Source organism: Leptinotarsa decemlineata, unplaced genomic scaffold, assembly GCF_025532065.1.
Source record: "Leptinotarsa decemlineata unplaced genomic scaffold, Ldec_3_MD MMD2_tig00026299_RagTag_RagTag, whole genome shotgun sequence".
NCBI lineage: Eukaryota > Metazoa > Arthropoda > Insecta > Coleoptera > Chrysomelidae > Leptinotarsa > Leptinotarsa decemlineata.
Window position 1 is genome coordinate 9,855,016 of NW_027412676.1, and position 26,075 is coordinate 9,881,090.

Genomic DNA, 26,075 nt, shown 5'->3' on the forward strand with positions numbered 1-26,075 from the left:
CTTTTATTTAAATCCCTTACTAATGGAATATTTTTCTCAACCTTTAGAGAGGTTAGCAGCAATGGTTACTATTTCAATCTAATACAAGTAAGAACAAAACAGCGATCCGAGCTATCTTCAAATCTAGAAAACAAAAAATAAAAGTTAAATCTTTGTTTCTTGTTTGCAATGTCAATACATTTTATTGTTTTCCTGAAATTTAATAAATAACAATTAAAAATGAAATTTCAATAAATTTTGTAGTTTGTTTTGTTACAATCAACTATATACACTAGTGAATATTACTGGAGTTTTTTTCCAAAACAAAATAGTTATTTTAACACCTCAACACGTGTTTCGATCACCAAGTAATCATTTTCAAGAGGAAGATCATACTGTTTGATCAGGTGTTTGTGTCGAGGTGTTAAAATAACAGTTTGGTGTTGGGAAAAAAACTCCAGTAATATTCATTACTACACCAAAGGTTCCAAAGAGTGCATTACAAGTGTATACACTAATGGGCATTTGAAATTTTAATTTGTAGTGTTTTCATATATTTGGAGCAATAACATCACACAATAGTTTTTGTGGGAGCACCAAAGTCTTTTATGTTGTCCCTGCCTGACAGTGGAGCATTGTTGAAACCTCTACAGTAGAATAAATCCTACCAATAATGAAGAGAAGAAAATACACATAAATTACTCATGTATTAAACATCCCTTATATTCTAAAATAGGAAAAACTCAAATCAAAATACTCAATATCGCCTTTTCTGTGTGCTTATGTATAAAACATTATTTCCTCTGATGAAAGCATCACCAAATTTGTTTTTCAGCTGACCATTGACATATTCTTCTGTTTGCTCTAAGGCTATATTCATGTATCCATCTAGACATGCTAGTACTCCTGCAAATCAAAAATTGATAAAAAAATAATATATAATACATTTCTACAAATGTGGTTACCTCTGTAATCAACTCCACTATTTAGTTTCACAACAACAGGTCTTGCATGGATTTGTTGAATGAACGTTGATAACGCTTCTTTTCGATTCATATTTAAAAAAGAGTAAGAACAAAAAACTAATTCAACAAACGGCAATAACGTTATAAATAATCGTAATATTTGTGGGCAACAAATACTAGCCACTGAAGAGAGAACGAGAACACTGACTCCAACGGTGTTGCCAAAACGAAATCCTCAAAATACTCACTAGCATTTTACCCGCCTTACATTTGAAATTACTCACAGAACCATCACATAATAATTTTCTTCATAGACATTTTGGTTCCTGACAAATAAAACAGAAAAAAGAACATTTCCACAGATGCATGAAACGTATGAAATAAAAGTTTTTGAAATATGAAAAGAAATAGAAAACTGTTGATTTTGGAGTAGAAGTAGAAATACATGAAACTTTCGATTATGTAAAATGTAGAAGATACTGCCTTTTCTGCCATCGATCGTTCATAACGAATAAGAAACGTTCAAAAAACATATCAAAATATTTAAAATAAAAAAAAAACTGTTTTCTTCTCCCTTGGTTTAATGCATCTACCAATAGGGTGAATTCTTCTTTTCAATTTTGAATTAAGTTAGCCACATCAGCTACAATAACCATCATCAAAAATCCCATATGAAACATTTTTTTTATCTCTGTATGTTAAAGACTAATTTTTCTCGAAATTCTCATATTTGAATCAATACAAAATACTTCCATGAGTATAAAATCCTCTCCTGTGTGGGATTCCTCGCACATTAATAAAACTAGGTATTTTAAAAAGGATGAGAATCCACGTTATGGCATTACGTCACTCATGAACGACACAATGTATTACGTGTTGCATACTTCCATTGTAAAGCTGTTAATTTGTTGTTGTGGTATAAATCGTTAATACCTAAAAATGTGGCAAATACTATTAAAACGAGTTATTATGCTTCATCTCATTATTGTTTGATTAGCTCCATAATAACGACTACCAAGTATGCAACCCATATTACTGATGACGTAAGTCACAAGCACGTCTTTTATGCAGTGACATCTTTCCAAACCTTTGTGTGATTCGAACTTCAGTGGAATGCATATAAAATGACGTAACAGCCACTTCCTGCAGTCATGTCTAAGATTGTATATTCTAGGAAAATTACTAATCTTTGGCTGTGCGTTTGACCATAGTATCACAGCATAGCACCTATGCTGTGATAGTATAAAGATAAAAGGATTATCCTATTATCTTTATAGTATAGTTTGACTACCTGTACTACTGCCATAGTGTAATGCTAAAAAACCACTAGTTTTTCAAAATTCAGCTTTTATAGTATAACATGAGTACAGTTACCGTTTATTAAAGTTCAAGGGTATTTTTTCAGAGAGGGGTTATCCTTCAAAATTAATGAAACCAGCATACTTACCTAACTTTGCCTGGGTAACAAAATATTTGAAAGGGTTTATTATAAGTGTATAGGGCTAAATATTGACAATAAGTTGAAGTTTGAGGATTACACAACAAACTTGAGCAGGAAGTCCTCTGGTTGCTATGCACTAACATTCATCTCTTCAGAGATGAATGTTAGTGCATTCCTTTTGGAGGGTTTGCTCAATAGAGTTACAGGGATATGTGCAAACTTCTTTTCAAAGCTAACGAGATATTGACGGTAGCTGCCGTATTCATTTTGGAAACTTTATGCTCAATAAAAGGATTCTTCATTTCACAATAGCGATATTGGCCTGCCTATTCCCGCAACTCTACAATTGCTCAATAATTATATTCAAAGGGATAAAATTATTCTATCAACTGGCAGCTCAAACTAAAGAAATAAGAGCGCTCAACAAATTCAGAAAGGCAGTTGAAATACTATTTGTTGGCAGGGCCTATTACACCATTCAAGAGTACCTGGATGATCATTTTCTCTAAATATTTTATCTACTCTAACAAACCCACATTTACTCTGGTACTGTTTTATATGAAACTTGCTCAATTCTCGCTGATATTACCTTCTGATTCCTCAAGTTCGTTCTATTTCACATCCTTATTCTATATTACTGAATTTGCTCAATTTACATGTGTGTTTTTATATTCATATCATTTCTTTTATTATATGGTAACATTGCTATATTACAAACCGTAACCGGTATGAAGTCGATTAGATGGGAAAAAGGTAACTATTATGAGTAACGGCCAAAGAGATTTTACAGATACTTTCGCCCTTCTCGAGTTATACAGGAAAAACTAAAAATGCTGATTCAAGAATAGAATTGTTATTTCAGAAAATTAAAAAGGAAAGTTTTATTGTATTAGAAATGTTATTTAACGATGTTGATTAAACGTTTCGCGTCAACACTGACATCATCAACTTTTACTTTCATATACGAACCTGTCTATTTTATTACAAATATTGATATAGGGATAAAATTCAGTTATATATCACACATGATATTTTTATAGCGTTTCATTTAAAATGAGTATCATCATGAGTGATCTAAATGTTTCCGTAGTGCTGCTGTATTATGGGGAGGGGCACCGTCTTGTGAATATTTTATTTCAAGGTGGATGGTTACTGGCAATTTATTTAAGTAGCCATCAAGCTCATACGATAAAAAAATTAAGATACATTTCACCATTCCCTAAATTCCCAACCAAACATTTATTCTGAATCGTTCCTGAATTGTTCATTCGTATTATTCCACCTATAATGAATGTCTGTGTTGAACCAACTATCGTTGGTGAATTCTGATTCATCCGTCCATATTATTTTTTTAAAAAATATTTCCAACTTCCCTATTTCTATGTCTGAACAACTACGCAAATCATACTCTCCTTCTGTAATCCATTTCTTTGAGATGATGAACTCTGTGTACCCTGTAACATTTGTATTTGTTATTTTTTTAAATATTTCTGGTAGATTTTCCAGAAATCCCTAGTTCATGGGCAATTTCTCGTAAAGAACAATCTTAGTTATAAACATTTTCGTAACTGACCAATTGTAAATTGAAAAAAAAGTTTTTTATTCACTATGTTAATCTTTATGTGGTATTATTTACTTACCCAAAAATTTTATTTGTTTTATCACAGTTTTATTTCTGTCAAATGCACCACAGTATCTCTAATCAGCTACACATTTAAATGTTCGGAATACAACAAATTGTACATAAATATTTCATGCTGAAGGAGAATTTTTATTTGATTTTGCATAAGAAAATAGCATATCAATCCATCCTCCATTTGAAAACATCTTTAATATGTAACCGAGTCCATAGACGTCTGCTCTAACTTGTTTATTTTTTTCTGCCAAAGAAACCAAGCAAAGCCTACGCTTGAGGAAGCTATTGTATAGCGAAATACGTGTCGCGATTTTTGTAAAACCTTTTATAGTGGAAATCATACAATAAACTGTATTAATGAGTTTCAATATGGATTTTCATCAAGTATCGGCCAGTTCTGTTCAATTTAAGCCTACACGTTCAAAAATTATGAATGAAGTGAGATGCTATTCAATTGTACCAAATTACATAACAATTGTAATATTTCCAGGATTGAGAATTATTAAAATATGTATAAAAATTGATTCAGGAGAAATTAGCCTTGAAATATGGATCACTAATACAAAAATTTCCAAGAAGGAAAAATACGAATGTGTGTTGTGTAGGGTTATCTTTTTGTCGAAATTATTGGGTAATGTCTGAGGTATGCCAATAGATGAATATTTTTTGAAGAAATCAAAACAATTTACAAAAGAACTAAAGGCAGGACCGTAATTAAGAATTGTTGTCACTGATAAAGCTAGTTAATTTGAATGAAACGCTATAAAAATATCAAATGTGACATACAACTGAAAGGTGATTTCATCGCTCCATCAATAGTTGAAATAAAAAGAGACAGGCCCACATTTGAAAAAAAGAGTTGATGGTGGCCGTCTTGACACGAAACGTTTAATCAAAAATTTATTGTTACATCGTTATAATACATTTTGAATACAATAAAACTTTCCTTTTCCATTTTTTTAATATTTTCTACAATAACAATTCTTATGATGCACTGTTTGGAACATTTGGTTGAGGTGTTAAAAATAACGATTTGGTAATGAAAAAAAGGGGGTTTTAAAAATAACGATTTGGTTTTGGGAAAAGACGTGTTAAAATTAACGATTTGGTGTTGGGAAAAAAACTCCAGTTTAATAACAATTCTATTCATAAAAAACCAAAAACAGCATTTTTAGATTTCCCCTGTATAACTCGAGAAGTGCGAAAGTCCCTGTAAATTTTCTTTCACCATTGTACTGTTTCAGATGATAATTACCTTTTTTCCCATTTTATCATCTTAATATTTTTTACAGTTTCGAATATAGCAATGTTATTCATTATAGTACTTATAAGGCTTCGTCTATAAGATGCATTTATCTTCTGAAACTAGAGTATATTTGATTGACTGAACCGATTTCAATAAGCCGCTAATAATGTATAAATTTAGGCTTTCGCGGCCACCTTCCTAGGTTGCAGATACCCTCTAGCCTTGGGAGCTAGCGTGTACCTCCAACATCAGAAGCAAAAACACAGACATTTTGATGATGCCAGCTACTCGCACAGGCAAAACGTTAGGAAATAATTTTTCAATAAATGATGGTCTAAAAACTCAAAATCAAAAACAGTTTCAAGCTTTGAATAAGTTTACACTTGATGAAAAAAATTGCAACAACTTCACTTAGAAAATAAAATATTGATTCACTAGTGAAAACTGAAGGAAAAGAAATAATTTTTTCCCATTATTGACTCATGTTTAAAAGTGGTATTTTGTTTCATATCTTATTCATTATGCCACATGCTTTTTATTATTTTAAAAGTTAATGGTATAAATATGGTTGTAAATAGGTCATAGAAAAAGTATGAATACACCTTTCCTACGATAAGTACCTATATCCTGTACCTATTTTTACTTGAACTATCTTCAATCTCTTGATTATTGTCCATAATTATCTTTGTTCATCATTGTCATCCCTCAATTCATTATAAAAGAGTGGTTTTTTATCACAAGATGTAACATTAGCCAATGAACTTGAAATGTGGCCATTACTGATAATGAGTTTTGTCAAAGCAAGCTGAAGATGAATGCCCATTTCTCATAATAGAATAATATACTTTTTCAGTGACATATCAGGAATATTTTAAAATGAGATTCATGAGTGTGCACCAACAATAATTATTCATTAGTTTATTATAATTCACTTTCAATTATTACATTTGATATCAATAAATATATCTATTCAATTGCCTTCTGAAGAATTCTCTTGATTTCTCCCAGTACTGCTTTCTCCACGATCTTCATTCAAAGTCATATTTTCCATGTTGTCCTCAAAACCTAAAAATAATTACTTATTTGATGAATATAACCACAGAAAAATCTTGTACAATTTATACATGAACCTTGAAAACTTGTTCATCTTATTTAATTTTTCAAACAAAATAAAAAGGTACGTGATAGTCGAACAATTTGTGCTTCAGTTGAGAATGTGATAAAGGTATCTCAAACTATGAGTTCTGAACCAATAGTTCACAATATTCTTTTGTTCTCACATGTATAAGAGAAAGAGGTAATTTCATTTGTTACACCAAACTCAAAGATTTTCGTAGAGATATTTTAAATATGGTTATCAGAACTTACCAAGTAAAGCATGAAAATGTAAGCCTGAGTAAATGTATCGAGTCACAGATATCAAAAAGTTGCAAAAGCGGGCAAAATAGCTTACAGCAGTCCTGAAGTAGCCTAAAATGATATAATTTAATGGAAAAAATCTTGTGCAAGATTACCACTCAACTTGATAGGTTCTGTCTATATACTAAAATTATATCACAATCGACGGCTGAGTTTTTGAAGCAAACATGGCACTTGTGATCAATGTTTGGTTGTTCTCAACTGGGCAAGAGTAAATAACTTGAAAAATCGGGATATAACTTGATTTCTCAGTTCACTCGCCAAAAGAACCTGCATGGTGGGACAGCTATATATATATTTTTTAGTAGTAGGCAAATTCATTTTAAACATTATTTAAAGGTTGCATACAGTTTTATCACTCTCAGTGTGAGGATGAATGCACCTAAGTAACTGAAGTACTTGTGCTGTGCTTTCCATCCACTACTCAGGGTATTCAATAATATGTTATTAACTATTTTATATCTATATACATACATATTGATTAATTAATTTATTGAATTGATAAATATTGGGAATGACGAAGAGTTTGCTGAACATCGTTTCTGTTTAGCCGAATAAATCGAGAAGTTCGGGATTGAACATAATGAATGTTCTGATTGTTTTTTTAATTGGAAATGGTACAATTGACCCATGTTTATCTGACCACTATTGCCAATATACAAAAATGAAATGTATGCATAATAATAGTAAATTAATCCTGAAAAAATATTCATCACCAAAACCAGTTTAAAAAAGTTTGAAAATTCCCTCAATCAAGTTGATTGGAATATTTTCTATGAGCTAAGTTCGATTGAGGATATGACTGGCTTTCTATTTCATTGTCATACACGTTTGATAAATGTAAACTTCCCTGTCAGGAACGTGTCCGACAAGTTGGATGAATGACCAAGTAAAAACATGAAGAATAAATTTCAAGCTATAAAAACGATATTTTACTGTACAAATGATGAGACACACAAACAGGCTTATCTTGCATTGAACGTTGATTATAAAAAAATGATACCATCAACGAAACAATGTTCATATGATGACTTTATTATTATGAAGTTAGGGATAGTTGGAGACTCATTAATTCTGGAAATAATGGAAAAGGTATAAGAAATTGTGGAAGTAAGTTCACTGTGAATGAGTTCAATACATATTTTGTTAACATAGGTGTGAGAAAATCTGAGGATTTGTCTCCTCAAATTCCCATTATGTTCCTCTATCAATAATGGACAGGCCAAATACACCAGGATTCTTTTTCATGGAACCCATTTTGAACAGTGAGGTTACCGGTGCAATATCTGATCTGAAAAACTCAAACTCGTTCAATGCCTCATGGAATACTCTTCAATGCATGTATCGAATAAAAAGTATTTCCAAGTGAGTTCAAAGTAACCCGAGTTGTCCCAATCTTTAAGAAAGGCAGTGATGATGCAACAGAAAATCATTGACTAATATTGATCGTCCCAATTTTCGGCAAACTATTTCAAATCATCCTGGAAAATACGCTTTATGAGTATTTTCATAAGTGTAAGCTATTGAACACAACTCAATTCGGATTTAGGAAATCATCCTCCACAATCAGTGTGATAAAGAACATAATCGAAAATATAATAACTAGATTTGAAAAAGGAGAACACACTATTGCTGCTTTATGTGATCTAACAAGTGCTAGTAAAACGACTAAGTTGATAGGACTAACAATTGACTATAAACTGTGTTGGAAACCACATAATGACATGCTTCGTAAAAAGTTTAGAAAGAATGCTTTAAAGTACATATTAAATCATTGTCACGAAAAAATCTTATTAATCATTTATTATGCAAATATCAACTGCCATCTGCATAAGGTATTTTTGACTGGGGTACATGTACCCTCTTGGTCACGTGTTTTCCATTTGCAAAAATTTGATGTGAGAATTGTGACAGACCCTGAAGTGGAGGAAGTCTTGTAGATATGCCTTTAAGTGACTGAAGTGAATATATATATATATATATATATATATATATATATATATATATATATATATATATATATATATATACAGTGTCACCATTAAAGTGCGCACCATATGGGAAACTGTTTTTTGAAAAGTTTCAATAAAGTTTAACTTCGGCACTTGTTTGTGCTTTAAATTTTACTTAAAATGATGCGGCCAACTGCGACCCATTGACGTTCAGTGTTTGTCAAATTCAACATTTTTTTCGAAAAAAATTGAAAAAGTGCATTTCTAGATCGAATTTAACAAAAAGTTATTTGAAAAAGTTGTGTCTACGGCAATTTTATATCCATATGCCAAATTTTATGCAACTAGGATAAAGTTAACGTTTTGCTTATTTTTGACAGATATCCTCTTTATTTTAAAAAACAAGTTCGGTTAATTGTCATCAATTCATGTATACATAACAAACTCATCATGGAGTTTAACTTTTCTGATACATTTTTACTTATACGGACATTTTTAGAGAGAAATTAAAAATTTGCTATAAAAATTTTAACATGACTGGTGCAAAGTTTCAATCACTTGGCTATTTTCTTAAACAAACCTTTGATTTCGAAAAAGCAGAGGCAACTAAAAAAAATGCAAATAATTTCGGTAGAACTATTTTTATTATTATTATAAATTTTAAACAACAATAATATTATAGAAAATACAAATGGGTACAAAAAATTACTTATTGATGAAAATTCAAACACTTATATATAGCCTACATTTCAGTATGTCGTCCTCCACGTTCAATACAAATTATGGTCCTTCTACTGACATCTGTAACTGCATTTTTAATAAATCGGGGATTTATATTTGCACAGCACTCGCGAATGGTATTTTCCAGATGTTGTATGTCAATAAATGGTCCACTTCGGTACACTTTTTGTTTCAGGTAACCCCACAAGAAAAAGTCTAAAGGCGTCAGTCGGGTGATCTAGGTGGTCAATAATGTTCCCAGTTACGTCCAATAACTTTGCCTCTGAGCATTTCGTCGTTCAGACTGCAAAACCTCGTATCTGCATTTTTTTCCTAAATTAATATTTTTAATAAATTGGGATTCCAAGGGTGAAACGCGTATGTGTGCAAAATCTTGAAGCGCTTCGATATTCCTATAACGCCAAATATACTCGGTTCTTAACCGCGTATTTGAATATAGCGAACATAACCTCGTATTTGACGCAGTTCCACATGGTAACTTATAGTGACAGGTGTTTGTCGGTGTTTTGTGTTAAAATCAATAAACTGGTAAGTATTAAATATTACAATTTAATGATTAGAGGGAAGCTAAAGGCCGTATATGCGTGCAGTAGTGAACAAACTCGGTTTTATGCTTTTCATACAGTTTTATTTCCATTTCAAATTATTGCATCATATACGAGTTTTTGACCGAAAATGTTTTTGGTTTACATTGCATTTACTTGATTTTGCACAATAAAAAGTCAATAAAGCCTATTTATGTATGCGTTATACATTATGATTTTATGGGCAGTTGTGACAGGTTTTCATTTAAGATTAAAAAAAACTACAAAATATTAATTATTTTAATATTTTTGAATACTTGTATACTGTATACTGGACTAACTTTCAGTTAATCTGCCGAAATAATGTTATTTTGACATTTATTTTGTCAATGACCTTATTATAGGGGCGCTTATTTGACTTTGCTCTAGCTGCTCATCCTCGAGTAAAATTATTTATCGGAAATATCAGCTTGAGTCTTGTTATGATTTGGACTCGTTTAAACTCCGTTGCGAAGGACGCAATAGGTACCTATAATGCCTTAATTTTCCTGATTTTTTTTTGAAAATATAATACAGCGAAAAATAATATTTTACGACCTAGATAACTGCGACCGGCAAAGGAATAAGAAGGGTATTCAATTTTTGAATATACATATTGCCAAATGTTTTAAACTTATTTAGATTTAAATATTTTAAGGGTGAAACATTTGGAAAGTGTGTATTTGAAAAAAAAAACAACCTTCTGACGTCCTTCAAATTCTTTTGCCGGTCGCAGTTATCTTGGTCGTTTAAAACCTCTGGACTAAAATGTCTTTTTATCGCTTGAGAAATTGTATTCCTCCATTCAATCAGGATACAAACTTTCGAAATAAAAAGTTACACTTTAGTCTAGAGGTTTATAATAAACTATTATTTTCAGATGTCCTTACCAAGGGGAAAAGTTATGGTGCTTAAAGCATTAGAACAAATTCATGGTCAAGAGTGCCAGATGCCTGAAAATACCTTTGCTTGCGAAACGTCTTTACCCATTAACGAAATTTTCCCAGATATGGACATTCCTAATTTTTACATTGATAACAATGTAATAATAGAAGAGGTTGTGGCGTTAAACAATTCAACAGTAGTTGAATTCGACAAAGACATTAAACACCATCAAGACAAGAATGCAAACAACGAAGACGGAATTGAAAACCTAGATAACAATGAAGATAATGGAAATACATGTCACCCCGAAAATATTCCCTTCGGGATGTAGAGAGTGACAACAACGACAGCGACCAAAACAGTGACAATGACAAGAGTGACCAAAAAAATGATCCTGACTGTATTCAACTAGAAGATGAAAACGACACCATCCAAGAAGAACTGCAGGATAACACAGCGGGATCCCAAAAGCAGGATAACGAAAATAACACAAATAAACGAAAATATAACAAAAATAACTCAGATAGTGATTTAGAAGACGATGAATTAGAAAATGAAGATAGAACTCAAGAAGAAACGAAGGAACCCTTAAAGAAAAAAGGAAAACTGGTTACCAGAGAAGAAAGAGCAAAAAACAAATATTTGCGAATGCGTGGAAAGTCATACAAAGGACTTAAGAAGGACACAGATGGTAAATATAAACTAATAAATGCAGTTGCTCCACGAAGTATTGGACAAACTTGTACTTCACAAAAGTGTCAAAAATCAAAGGTACTGAAATGTGGGATATTCACAGAAAGAGAAAGGGAAGAAATGTTTAAAAAGTTCTGGGAAGATTTAACGTGGGATATGAAAAGGACTTATATTAGCTCTCTTGTAGATACAGTCCCAGCAAAGAGAAAGAAAGCAGATTCAAGAAGAAATGAAACATTAATTTACAGTCTAAAAAGGGGAACTGAGAAACTAATAGTGTGCAAGAAAATGTTTCTTTCCACATTGGGAATAAAAGAATGGACTGTGAGAGAGTATAGTAGGAAGGCATTTGGAATGCATGTAGCTGTTGAAGAAAACTCAAATGACGCACGAACTAGACATTCTACTAAAGAAAAAAAGAAGGTCCTAGAGAATTTTTTAGATATTTTGCCAAAAATGCCATCGCATTATTGCCGCGCCTCAACCACAAAATTATACTTAGAGCCTGTGTTTCAAAGCAAAATGGACCTATACCGAGAATATATGAAATATTGTGAAAAGCAAGGACAACAGTCTTTTTCGGAAAAAATATTTGACTCTCTCAAGGAAAAAAACATTAAGTTATACCGTCCAAGGAAAGATCAATGCGACGTTTGCATTGGACATAAAGTTGGCAATATAGCTGATGACATCTATAGTTCTCATTTGCAAAGAAAGGATATGGCACGTTCTTCCAAGAAAAAGACAAAAAGGCTTGTCAAGAAAGTGATAGAAAGTTATTAGTATTAATAGTTGACGTACAAGCTGTTAAGCTAGCCCCTGTACTTAAAGCAAGTGCAATATACTACAAAACAAAACTCTGTGTGCATAATTATACCATTTACAACTTATTTGATGGAGAAGTGACGTGTTATTTATGGGATGAGAGCCATGGAGGCCTTGAGGCCAGTATCTTTGCGACAATGTTGTCTGATCACCTCCAGAATTATGTTTCAAAGTTTGCTGGTACAAAAGAAATGATTATTTACAGTGACGGATGTGGCTACCAAAACAAGAACTGTATATTATCGAATGCTCTTCTTAAATTTTCAGTTGAAAACCAAATAATAATATATCAAAAGTTTTTTGAAAAAGGGCATAGTCAGATGGAAGTAGATTCGGTTCACAGCACGTTGGACAGAAAACTAAAAAACAGAGACATTTATTTGCCTACCGATTATATAAATGTTTGTCGCGAAGCTCGTCATAAAAATCCATACAACGTAAAATATATGCATTATGATGATTTTAAAGATTTTTCTAAAATTGACCTATAAGACCTGGTTACAAAGCCGGAGATCCTAAAGTTTCGGAACTTCATGGTCTAATGTACCTTCCTGCCGGTGAAATAAAATACAAAATCAATTATAATGATATCTGGACAGAGTTTCCTAAAAGACCAAGGAGTGGAAATTATACAGTTACTCAGCTTTATAAAACTCGACCAAAAATTAAGACCGAAAAGTACAATCACTTACAATCTTTAAAAATGGTGCTAGATAAGCAGTTTTGGATATTTTATGACGATCTTCCACACTAATAGTGTTATTAATTTACATTTACGATAATGTTTACCTATATTTATCCAAAGAAATTTGTTTTTTGTTTACAGGTTCACGGAATCACCTTTTTTTTTCTTAATAATAACCATTTAGTTTGCTTGTGCCAGAACACATATGTCGTTAACCAGTTTAAAAGTGTTTTTGTTCAAAACCGCGTAAGTTTTGTTAATTTGTAAAAAAATTGTTTTGATATTTGCGTTTCAATAAAACTAATTATAAAAGCCAAAGTAAGTGTATTTTGTTTCATTTAAAGCAAAATCTGTAGGTATTTGAATTTCAGTTCGAAAAAAAATCAAATTTATTGCTCTCCTGTAAAATTATTTAAAACGCAGATACGAGGTTTTGCAGTCCAGACGACGATTTGTTGGAGGGACTGTTTTACAGCAACCGTGTGACGTATTGGTGCGCCATCAAGCTGATACCATAGGTCGTATTTAATATTTACGGATGATAAATTTTCCCTAAAGAAAAATGGCCCAATTATTTGGTCGTTAAGTATCCCACACCATACATTAGTTTTAAAGGAATACTGATCACCACATTCAACTGTGAAATTGGGATTTTCTTGGGTCCACCATCGGCAATTTTGAGAACTTACCGTTCCATTTGAAGAGAACGTTGCCTCATCTGTCCATAAAATTGTATTAGGAAACTTTACATTTTCTTCTCTCTCTCCTTGAAACCAGAATGAAAACCCCAAACGGACATCAAAATCTCGTTCTTTTAATGTGTTAATAAATTTTGGCTTGTAAGGCCAAAATTTATTCTTTAATACAATTTTTCTAATACTTTCTCTCTTGTAATCGGTATTTTTTATAATATCGGTTATGCTCGTTTGCCCGTGTTCAATAACTTTTAAACAAATGTTAAGTTGGGCCTCCTCATCATATTTACTTGGAGTGTGCTTTTTCTTAAATTGATTTGCTACGGATCCTGCTTCTCTGAATTTCGACATTATCCTTGACACAGTAATATGTTGAACATTTTTTCCTGGATGCCGTTCATTAAAACTGTTAGCTACTTGCCGGTATGGTATATTCTCACCACATATTAAAACTATTTCTATTCTTTCCTGAAGAGACAACAATATTGCAACAATAACTGTTGAAAATTTGACAAATAAATCAACAACTAGACACTACCATAGCATGCATTTTGTTTGTCAAAACCTACTTAAAAATTTTATTCAACGTGATTAAAAATCCTTACCGCCCTAGTCAGTGTTTATAAATAATCTGTAAATACTGAATATTGAAATTTTAATGTAATTTCATCTCTAGTAATTTTATTAATACTTATTGCAGTTTTTGAGTTATGTCTGCTTTTTCAAAATTGAAGGTACCGACGTTTGTTTAAGAAAATAGCCAAGTGATTGAAACTTTGCACCAGTCATGTTAAAATTTTTATAGCACATTTTTAATTTCTCTCTTAAAATGTCCGTATGAGTAAAAATTTATCAGAGAAGTTGAACTCCATGATGAGTTTGTTATGTATACATGAATTGATGACAATTAACCGAACTTTTTTTTTTAAATAAAGGGGATATCTGTCAAAAATAAGCAAAACGTTAACTTTATCCTAGTTGCATAAAATTTGGCATATGGATATAAAATTGCCGTAGACACAACTTTTTCAAGTAACTTTTTGTTAAATTCGATCTAGAAATGCACTTTTTCAATTTCAATAATTTTTTTTTGAGGTGTGTACAGTTTTCTGGCTCGAAACAGTGTCCCAAGCTTTAGAGAAACAGCCTTTGCAATTCCAGTGACATGATTGTGCCAAGACATATTGTTGTCCATTTACCCAACATCAAACTTATCGAAGCAGAAAGCGAAATTGTCTATCCTGTCACTATTATATCCGTTCTGGGATTTCCAAAATAAGCTGCGATAATTGTGATAAGAAATATGTTGGTCAAACCAAACGGGCTATATTAGCTCGCTACAAGGAACATGTTTCGCATGTTCGGTTTCATAGACCTGAGAAATCTTGTGTGCCTCAATATGCCATAGAGAACGACTATAGAATAAGTGAGAAATGTTTGAAAATGTTGAGACCGGTACATGACAACAGTTTTCTGGATGCCTTCGAAAGCTTGGAAATCCAAAGGTCCTATTTCTAATAGTCCTTTGGTCTTTTACATAATAATTCTAAATAAAAAACGATCACTAACATAGAGGAAATACGTAACAAATTAGAGGTATTAAAAACAAATAGTCTAGCATAGAATCAATAACAACTAATTATATAATACTAACCGCTGTAGTTAGGTAATACTAACAGGTAGTAGTTAGCATATAAATACAGTAACATAGTATTAAAATTCAGTCATAATGCTCTCCTGAGGACGCTAACTTGGTTAGCGAAACGCGCGTTCAAAAGAGAGACCATAATTTTTTTTTGTTCTGGTGTTGGGAAAGTGTTTTCAATAGATTCATTTTAAGCCAGAGGTTCCAGTACGAACTATCACACATATCAGTTACTAGTTTATGACAGTTATTTTGTGCTATTTAAAAGTTAGCAGTCAACACCTCCGACCGAGTTAGGACATTTTATTTCTTGAAAAACATAATCTGACATAATGAAAGTTCAATTCTTAACTTAGACCTTTTTGACTCACCTCGTATTACAGGTCCATTTCCCCTGCAAGTATTGTAAGATCCGCAGTATTTGCATTTACATCCTACCACATGAAACTTGGCTGTGCTTTCCTGAAAATGAAGCAATTATTTACATTGATAGAAATCAACGAATAAAATGAATAGAAAATCCTTTCCAATCAGATCTTCAATCGAACATTGAAAATTCGGCAACGACCGTTCGCGGGCCGAGGAAAATTTTCTAAACCAGACAGATTTATAATTCAAATAGCGTAGCATAAGAAACAAGGAGAGTCATGAAAGTAAAGATATTGATAGAAAAATTTGGAATTGGAAGGTATTGGCTTATAATCAAGTATAGAATCAATTTCCATTGATAGCAGCAATTAGATCCATGCCTAACGCTTACATCGATTTTATGATATAAAAATTGTGATAGATAAAAACTGAAATATATGAGAATGAGAATAGACAGGGCATATGTCAGTAGTATTGATAAGAGTTATTGAAGGTGGAATTGGGAAATTTTATGAAAAACTACTTTACGTATTTGGTTGTGAAGACAACAGAGATGTATGAAATTGCTCTTGTTGAAAATTTTGAAAACATATTGGGAAGAGAACTACACTGGCAAGTAGTTCACTGTATGAAATTCAAATGTATTTAGTCAAATTGATAAGGAAAAAGATCAAGGGTAAAAAACGGAATTGTCAAGTTAAAGCAATCACGATCAAGAAAAACTTTAAAAGAGACAAAAATTATCATCGATTTCTGGATAACTGATCTTGTCAATATACCGGGCGTTCCAACGAAAACTTGACCCCCCCCCCCCCCACTGTAAGTTGGAAACGGACGTGTAATCGAAAATTTTAAAGAACACTGAAAAAAATTGGGGGGGTAGTTGCTAACCGCAGGGGTGTGAAGTTTCGGGTATGATTTCCATATTTGAATTAGTTCCCCTAGAAATAAAAATTGACGTGTTCTTTGAAATTTTCGAATACACGTCCGTTTCTGACTTACAGGGGGGGTCAAGTTTTCGTTGGAACGCCCTATATAACAATATTCGACGACAGTAACTGACATCAAATACAAGGAGAAAATACTGTAAACAAATTTTGTTCCTCCAAATCTTTGATGAAGTTCAAGATGTCTATAGAATGGTGATTGCTGGGATGTGCTTTTGTCAACAAGGAGAATAATTTTGAAGTTACGCGCGTGTGTCTGGAAGATTCTATTTTGGCATTTCTAGGTGGTTGGACTATTTTATTTTTACACATTTCTCACAATAGTAGAATTTAAGTAGTAAACCTTTTATTATCAAAAAAAAGGTGTCACTTGAAAATTATAAAGATAACGTTTTCAAAATGAATTTTATTATTAAATAAATTGAAAGGGTTATATTTTTAGGAGCGATTAAATTTTAGGAAAAAAAGTTTTTGGCTTTTTACTACTCTATCTTGATACAAAAAAATGTGGGAATTTTTCAGTGAGGATGACAATGTTCCATTTAGGTGAAATTTTTACCTTTCATTTAGTATATTGTGTAGAAATCCTGTGAATGATATCTGATTCAGTTCCATAACGAATGTTTGGAATTCAAACTGAGTAGATAAAAGTGTTTTTTGTATAATTCAGTGTTCATAAAAAAGTATTTATTTCGAAAGAATTATTCTTTCATGTAATTCAATGTTTATATGAAAGAAGCTGTTTCAGGAGGGTTTTTTCTTCCAGTTTGTGTCTGAAAGTTACTTCTTTGCATGATCTACACATCTGTGTATAATATAACTTCTTTTGAAATTGATTGTTTCCTTTCTTTGGAAGATTCCCACATTTTTTGTATCAATATGGAGTAGTAGAAAGCCAAAAACTTTCTTTCTCAATTACTAAATACTTTATTAAGATAATAAATAAGATGCTAATATTTTTATTGAAACATGTTTCAAATGTTAACAATCCCAGTTTTGCATGAGTGGATACATAAATACGATCAAATTAATACATCAATTACTTAAACCTGCTTGTTATTCACCTTATGACAATCTCTGCAGAGAATCGGAACATAATAACTTCTGTACTCAACAGGCATGGGAGTATTCTCTACTTCAATATCCCAGTATTTCCACATCTTCTCCATGTTCATTAGAGAAGTCTGACAAATAGGGCAAGCAAACAGTCCAGCACTTATCATTTGATCAAAACAGTTTCTGTGTAGAAGGTGTCCGCAGGGGGGTATGTGACAGGGTATTCGGGAAGTGTGGATATCCTCAAGACATACGGGACAGTTGGCATGGGATACATTTTCAACACACTGCAAAAACAATGATACAAAATTTCGTAGGATAACTTTATTCAGATATCAACTCACCTTATGTTCACCTTTAAGCTGCAAGGGAAGACACATATTGCATTTCTGGCAATGAAAGAATCTATCTGCTCCGCCAATGCGACAAATCCCACATCCATCACAGTGAAATTGTTTTTTATCTTCATCATCAAATAGATTACATTCTAAGCAAGTATACTGAAATGTACATAATAATTTTGAACTCAATATAATTTCTGAGAATCATAATGGAGAAAAAAAAATATTCATGGGTGCTGAAAGAGTACTGAGGCGATAGGATCAATTTTAAATTAACAATTATATATAATAAAACTATATAATAATTGAATTTTTTATCAACTCTGCTACTTGAACAATGAAAGTAATTTGTTTTTTATATATTAGCATCCTTTTTGTTAGGGAGGTGCACGCAATGGTTCGGTCATCATGGGTGGGTAACAGACGCCCGGAAGGTAAAACCACACAAAGTTAATAGGAAGAACTTGGGGCGATTAACACCCTATCTTCAATCTAAATTAAGGATGATTGTAAGTTTTCCCTTACTTTCAGATGATACACAAAAAAATTTGTAGTAATTTTAAATTTGTGAATATGAATCTTGAATGAAAATGACAAATATCAAATAAGTATTCCGAATGATATTGTAGAGCTGAGGGTAGATTTTCACCAACATAATTATTTTCAGGATATTTATTGTCAATCACTAAGAATTTAAGCACACTTTTCTTGACAAATATTCAGGCCAGTCAATAGGAATCTGAAAAATCAATTACACTAACACAGACAAAATATATTATTCAATGAACTGGATGAATATGAAAGCATCAATAACAACACGTTAACATCAATGAAAACCTTAACAGAAGAAAAAAACATGTATATGGACGAACTCAAGCAGCTGAAGTTAAAACCTATAGAACGTCAAAGTGAACATCAAGCGGGAATAAAGGATAACCAAGGAGCCTTATCTCGAACCAGGACAAAACAAAGAACCCATGAAGGAAACTCCAAAACTTCCAAAGATAAGAAATCTAAATCAACTGAGATAAATATTGTGGAAAGTGATTCAATAAATAGCAGCATCCCTTCCTGTGAAAAAACCAACCACCATCTCCCTCCACAGCCTGAACAAGAAGCAGAACACAGTAATGTATAATTCTGAAGGAAATGAAATAGAACAACAAACTAATGCATATCAACCTTCAAATATTGAGTTGAAAAAGGTTCTTATTTTGGGGGATGAATACGCAAAGGGATTATCAAATGCATTGAATAAAACAATTGCTAAAAATAATTATCAGATAAATGAAATTGTGAAAACAAACTAAGAGCTATCTGATTTGACAAAAAAAAAATCCTCATACACCTTGTAATATGGAATGTAGGATTTTGTAATCGTAATGTTCAACACAATATTAGTAGTAATAAATATTTGAATAATGCACTTCACCAAATATTACCGGTAAGCAAATTCACAAATCTTCTGATCATATCTGAAAGAAACCAACCCCTGGATCAAAAATTTATAATGAAATTAAAAAATAAAATTCTTCAAAAAAAAATAACCTCAATAGGTCTCTTGAATTTTTAATAGATGAACGAAAAAAGAGTAGTAAATTCAGTATACTGAAAATGGTTAATAACTTTATAATTGAATAGAACTGGCCGATACTTAATGAAAATCTATATTAAAAAACCAATTAATATGTATGATTTTCACTATAAAGGGTTTTAAAAAAACCGTGACACGTGTTTCGCTATACAATAGCTTCCTCAAGCATAAACTTTATAGTGAAAATCATACAATAAACTGTATTAATTAGTTTTTTAATAACTTTATGTCAAAACCCAAAAGCCATATCGTCCTTAAGATCATCGCTAATATTGATGTCTGTTTGCAGACGATATAACCTTACTATGGCATGGAAATGATACAGACTCTCTGAAAAATAAAATTGAGGCTGATTTAGAGAAAGTCAAATCTTGGTGTGATTCCAATTCTTTGTTTCAATGTGAATAAAACTAACATAATTTCGTTCAAATTTGTTTTTGGATTATGGATTGATAATACCCTGAAGTTTGATGAACACTTAAAATATCTCAACAAAAAACTTGCATCTGGCTGCTATGCTATCAGGGTTATCACCAAAGAGTTGGGAATTTTTCTTTAGTTTAGTCTCATCTGAGGTTTTCTGTAGCGAGCAGATGATGCAAGAATATATAACACCCGGCAAAATACCAATATACCTCTGCAAAAATCAACTCCAATATTAACTAAAAATTCTATAATATTTGGGAGTCGGAAGATATTCAATCATTACGGACTCACAAACATTCCGAAAACGTGTGAACGAACTTTCACTCACGAAAGCATATAACTTGAAAGAATATCTTGAAGACATATTTTGAGTACCTGAACCTTCGAGGTTGAATGGACTGATTCATTTAATTTATACATGTAAATCAATTCTTAACTGCTTTGTAGAATCTTATATCTTGTCTACATGTAAGCGTTAGGCCCTATTTTGTTCTATTTTGGCTTCAATTAATTTACTGTAAATTGACTGATTAATTTTATTTATTTATACTTTGTCAATAAGAATTTTTTTCTTTGACAATAAAGTACATTTTGAATTGAATTGAATATTTTCATTTTACACACTTTGAGGACTTTCTGCCATAAATAGCTTATGTCCAAAGTGAGGGGGTCTATTCGACCCTCCACCGCAACCCGCAAGGGTTTATTGTGGCTCACACCTATTCACACTCGACCAAATAAACCCAGCTTCTTAACGAAGCTGATTACTTTGTATGGTGAGTAGTCTTTCAGGTCAGATAGAGTACGGTTTTGCCGAACTCTAAATACCTGATTCGGTCCCCACCGGGGCAGGCACAAAGTATCGTTTTCCAAACAGAGGCGACACACACTGTCTTCCGATAGTCCGAGTCTCTGCATATGATGCTTCAAATGACAGTGACCTCTAAGAAGGCCTGTTAGACATCGTAGTATATCCCTTCTGTACTCCAACAATTGTTTTGTATCAAACTTCGAAGGGTGAATATACGCCTTGGAGTGAGTCAATCCTGGAAGATCCTGCCAGAATTCCATAAATCTTCTTGCCATCCAGGTGTTCAATTTTTGTTTGGAAAAGTCTAAAGCGATACCAATGACAGGTTCTGCTTGAAGCACCCTCCTTTGCAAGGGAGTCAGCAGCCTCATTGCCTTCCAGGCCAGGAATCCAGACCAGAAACAATCTGTTAAGTCTTTCTTTCGAGGAGAGTCGTTTTTGTCAATTTGCTACCAATTAGACGTTGCTCGGTAGGAGCCAAGAGGTTCCAACGCCGCTTTACTATCTGAGAATATTTTTAATGACTTGTGTATGAGGTTAAATTCTTCTAATCTCTCCGCATATAATTCAATAGCGTAAATTTCCGCTTGAAATACAGTCGCATAGGTTCCAGGCAGGTTGATATCTCTGTCCTGGGTCGGCGACTGAAAACACTTGCACCAGAACAGGAAGGTGTTTTTGATCCATCTGTGAACCAACAACTATCCATAGATAGGTTACCCTATAAATTTATTGTTTCTCCTGGTATCAATGTGGAATTTTGGTGGTTCGAATGGTATCACAAAAAGCGCCAATTTAATATCCACATAGATTATGAAAGCAAATTTCATATTGTGCATAAAGATTTTATGTTTGATAGTGTCTACATATACCGAATTGCCAGAACTATCTTATGTAGAAGTGGTATCAACAAAATTTTAAATGTTATATCATATGCTATTAAAAGTGAGGTGTAACATTTTTTTTATAATCAACAGAGAGTGTATTCAATTTTATATTCAGGCAACTTTTTTGATATAATACATTTTTCGATGAGTTTTCTGTGATACATGTGAAACAGGTGTACAGGAATGTTGGGAAATAAAACAAAGTGATTTCCATCTTAGAAGTTGTTAAAAGTCAAATAGAATCAATAAGTCTTCACAAGAAATTTTTAAATGTTATAATTACATTGAGCAAAATTTGGAAACAGAAAATTTGTAGGAACTATAAACTTTCAACAACATATTTGATATATTAGAACCAATCAGGAGGTTATCTGTAAGCATACAATCTTCGGTTTACTCCTTAGATTGAACTAGCCCCTATGAAGACATTATGAGCCAAGATAATTTTTCCATAATATGAGGCATAGTTTTCAAATATTCAAGATACTGTGAAGTTCTTTCATTACCTCTTTGACACGGGTCTACTCCTACTAGAACCAATTGGTACATTACGGCTCATTACATTCTCAAAATAACTTTTAATTATCATTCTTCAATTGGGGCAATACTTTGATTCAAAAAACGAAGAAAATTTTAATCTATAAATGAAAAAAAAAAAAAACAAAATTTGAATAATGGATGATAGGATGAAATGAAAACTAAAGTTATGTTAAAATTATAATCTAAACAAATATAAAGTAAAATCAAAAACACCGAAAAATTGAGAATCAAGGACTTTAAACAGTTATATTCCAAAATGAGACTTGCAGAGGATTCCTGTTTTACTTACACTTCCAAACATAGCTCCACATTTATCACAAGTTTTCTTCACTTCTTGTCTATTACCACAGAGAGCACACTCCAATTCAACAACTTCTTTTCTATTCAGAACATGATCCTCATTTTCATCATGGCAAAATCTACAAGTATAAACTTTTTTGCAGCAAGGAGTCTGAAAAAAAAATCAAGCTGAAATGTTTGAACTATTAGAGTTTATTTGTAACTAGATAAATCAGAGCCTCGGCATTGTATCCATACTCCAATAACATCGCTGTTGCAATTTGTCATAGATCTCAAATTTCATATAGTACAAGGCCAGGTTAGGTTATGTTAAGCCTGGCAAGATTGAACTTTTGCCGGGCTTAGCATAAGAATATCAAAGATGAAAATTATACATATAGAAGAGTTCAATCACTGCATTCATGGCCCGGCTTAGTATCATTGATGATATGTAAGGCATATCAAAACATAGATGTCTTAGATGATGGATGTAAGATCTATTTGCTTACTCATGTTGATGTTGAAGCTTGGTTTTGTAAAGAACTGATGTGGGAACTCACTTATTTTTTTTTGTTTGTGGGTTCCTTATTGAAAATTACATATTTAAAAACAAATAACTTCATTGAAATATTCAAAATAGCTGTACTTCAAAATACTATACTCAAGTAACTCTTAACAGTTATCCAACTATTTTCACTTATTTTCTATCGTTTGTTAAACTCTGATAACTGTTTGAAAAAATATGTTTAAAATCCGTTTTTTCCGTTAATCAGCTGACGCCCCCATATGAACGACAGTTCTCAGAAGTTGAGAAACTTGTGCGAGCTAAGGACTAACGAGGTCTTACCTTTTAACGTGTGATTCCTAACACGGTTGCAGAATCATTCCAGCTTCAACCAGATAAATTCTCTCGAGAAAAATATCTGGTCGAGGCGGGAATCGAACCCACGGCCTTCCGATCGTGAGTCGGGCGCACTACCACCGCGGCCAATTCCACAACTAAACTAACTGGCAAGACTCCAAAACCATTTCCAATATTATGGAGTCAGTAATAATTCATTTCATCCTGAGTGGACATAATGACAAAAACTTCTTCATTTGTATGGATAAGAGTTCTACCAAAGCAATTTACTGGATGGAAAAAAGTCTCTTCAACAAATCAACAGGATTATATGGCCGAGCAAATGGAGCCTGAGGACCTCCCAGACAGAGTATTCATTCTTGAATGATGTATGTGGACAATCTCATCCTCCTTACTCATGAGAACTGAGGCTGCATGGACCAGCTGAGAAAAAACAGAAGGAGCAATTTCTCTAAGGGACTCATAATGAGAGTTGTACAAGTCAATCTACAATACAGTAAGGGTTCCTTGGAGGTTCTTAGGAAGGGGGCGTTTAGTTTTGTACTCATACAAGAATTGTGGTCTACAGGAAATCATTGAGATTCTTCTGTAGCAGGGACCTATTAACATTCTGTACATAGGGCATGTGAAGTATGACTATCTGACGTGAACGAAATATCAAACTGGAAATCAAACTTAAAAAATTCAAGGAAATCAGAAAGAATCTCTAACTGAATACAACAAAGCTAAAAAACAAAAGTTTCATAAAGCAACAAAGGGAAGTTAAAGATGGGAGCAATCTCTCCATAATTGGATACATTAAGAAAAATACCGCTGGGAATAGATAGATTTACAATCTCCACACTTTTATTAATAAAAAACATAGTATGTGATCTGAGCCAGTTGACTGTATTCCTAATTATAATTTATCAGGGTTTTGGCATGAGAGCCGATTTGAAAAAATTATTAAAAAATTTGATATTATCTAGACCAGTAATGGAATAATTATTATGGCCATTAAATATATTTTTATGAATTTTGGATTTGCAGAATCTCTGACAAGACCTTTCAGAATATTGTTTGATATATGTTAGGAATCACACGTTAAAAGGTAAGATCTCGTTAGGCCTTAGCTCGCACAAGTTTCTCAACTTCTAAGAATTCATTCGTATGGGGGCAATAGCTGATTAAAGGAAAAACAGATTTTAAACTGATTGAGTGTATTAATATCTTACAGAGTGAGGGAGAAATCAAGACGTCTGGAGATGCCAGAAAGAATTGGCAGACAGGAGTAGATTTGACTCAATACTGGATCCATGACACTCAGAAATAACAAAAAAAGAAAAAGGTTGTGAGCATGCCTGCCAGACAGAGGTCATCGTACAGTCCTGGACCATCTATGTGATACCAAAATTATTAGTAAAGAATCAGATGAGGAAATAAGCCAATGAAAGAAGAACAGTGCACTATTCATATAAGACACCTGATCTACACAGTCATCAGAGTAGATTAGATTGACATGTTGCAAGGTGAAGTCCTCATTAATGAAAACAAAGAAAGGATTGTAGAGTGGAAGGTCTGAGAAACCAAGGAACTGTATAGTTATCTGGGAGAGGTGACTCAGTAGTTGATTATCAAAGACTACTTGTAAGGAATTATCTTTCAAAAATCGGGAATGCCATCAAAGACTACTTGTAAGAAATTATCTTTCAAAAATCGGAAAAGCCATAATCCAACAAGCAAGTCATAAAAACAGTTAATAAACTTTTCTTATTTTTATGTATGTTATTCATGAACTTGCCCTGCATCTATAAAACAGAAAGCAACAAAACTAGATAAACTCATTATACACATGCATTGAATTATTTATTGAAGAAAACTTCAAAATGGAAAATATTTCTTTGAAATTCGAAAGAGAAATAAAACCCACCACAAATTTGGATTTCCTACGATAATGAGAACATCCGATTAGCTTTTCAAGCTCTTCTAATTCTGGAGTATCATTAATTGGATTGGATGTTGTTTCCATTACGAGATAATTTCAAAGTGTCACAATAAAATTGAATCCTTTTAATCAGATCACCAATATTCCAAATGTTATTTTTATTCATCCAAAAACGGATTCTATCATATACATAACACTGGATTTTTACTTTTTACCTACTACTGTCACCTCACACTCACAACCACTAAAAATATTCAACGTCACTATTGTGACGTCTGACGTCCAATGTCATGTCACTCATGTGCTGGCGTTTTCCTTTGCTAAAATTGGTGGTAAAGAGAAACTAGACCTTTTCTGAAATATTTCAGCATCGGTGTATACTTAGTGGAATATAAATTCCACCACACGTCACCCAACAACACTACTGTGCCAAAAAAAATCAGGATCTAGTCTACTGAAATACAAAATACCATTATTTTATTGTTCAATTATTTCAGAATGACTGATAGAAATTAGAAAAAACAATAAAATACATTGATAATTGAGTAATCACTTGATTCAGTTCAGACCTGAAACTAATCCAAGCTACTTTTATACAGTTCTATCATTATTGAGACTAACCAGTCAATGGAAATCATTCTTGTGTGACCACTAAAGGTCTATCTATAG

The 26,075-nt window shown here is 32.6% G+C and overlaps 2 protein-coding genes across 3 annotated transcripts; both read right to left on the reverse strand.

Annotated features, from left to right (window-relative positions):
* Positions 1-667: 667 nt before the first annotated feature.
* LOC111510292 (U6 snRNA-associated Sm-like protein LSm6) lies at positions 668-1,154 on the reverse strand. The gene is made up of 2 exons (XM_023166202.2): positions 945-1,154; positions 668-885 (listed from the first exon to the last, which is right to left on the reverse strand). Exons 1-2 carry the CDS (start codon positions 1,033-1,035, stop codon positions 737-739), a joined length of 240 nt encoding a protein of 79 aa, XP_023021970.1. The 5' UTR covers positions 1,036-1,154; the 3' UTR covers positions 668-736.
* Positions 1,155-6,157: 5,003 nt separating this feature from the next.
* On the reverse strand, positions 6,158-25,671 carry Rchy1 (Ring finger and CHY zinc finger domain containing 1). 2 transcript variants are annotated; one of them, XM_074180571.1, is made up of 7 exons: positions 25,392-25,671; positions 22,631-22,792; positions 18,087-18,242; positions 17,751-18,029; positions 15,742-15,832; positions 6,636-6,737; positions 6,158-6,332 (listed from the first exon to the last, which is right to left on the reverse strand). In XM_074180571.1, exons 1-7 carry the CDS (start codon positions 25,488-25,490, stop codon positions 6,238-6,240), a joined length of 984 nt encoding a protein of 327 aa, XP_074036672.1. In that variant the 5' UTR covers positions 25,491-25,671; the 3' UTR covers positions 6,158-6,237. The 2 variants fall into 2 exon arrangements, with proteins under 2 accessions (XP_074036672.1, XP_074036673.1); XM_074180572.1 differs by lacking the exon at positions 6,636-6,737 and having other exon boundaries at positions 25,392-25,669.
* Positions 25,672-26,075: the final 404 nt, after the last annotated feature.

Coding starts and splice junctions, on each gene's coding strand:
- Rchy1 (XM_074180571.1), bottom strand. CDS start 25,490: ATGGAAACAACATCCAATCCAATTAATGATACTCCAGAATTAGAAGAG. Junction 6,738..15,741: donor AAATGGACCTGTAATACGAG/GTGAGTCAAAAA, acceptor ATATCATTTTAG/GCTACTTCAGGACTGCTGTA. Junction 6,333..6,635: donor ACATTTTCATGCTTTACTTG/GTAAGTTCTGAT, acceptor AATTATTTTTAG/GTTTTGAGGACAACATGGAA.
- LOC111510292 (XM_023166202.2), bottom strand. CDS start 1,035: ATGAATCGAAAAGAAGCGTTATCAACGTTCATTCAACAAATCCATGCA. Junction 886..944: donor TAGTGGAGTTGATTACAGAG/GTAACCACATTT, acceptor TTTGATTTGCAG/GAGTACTAGCATGTCTAGAT.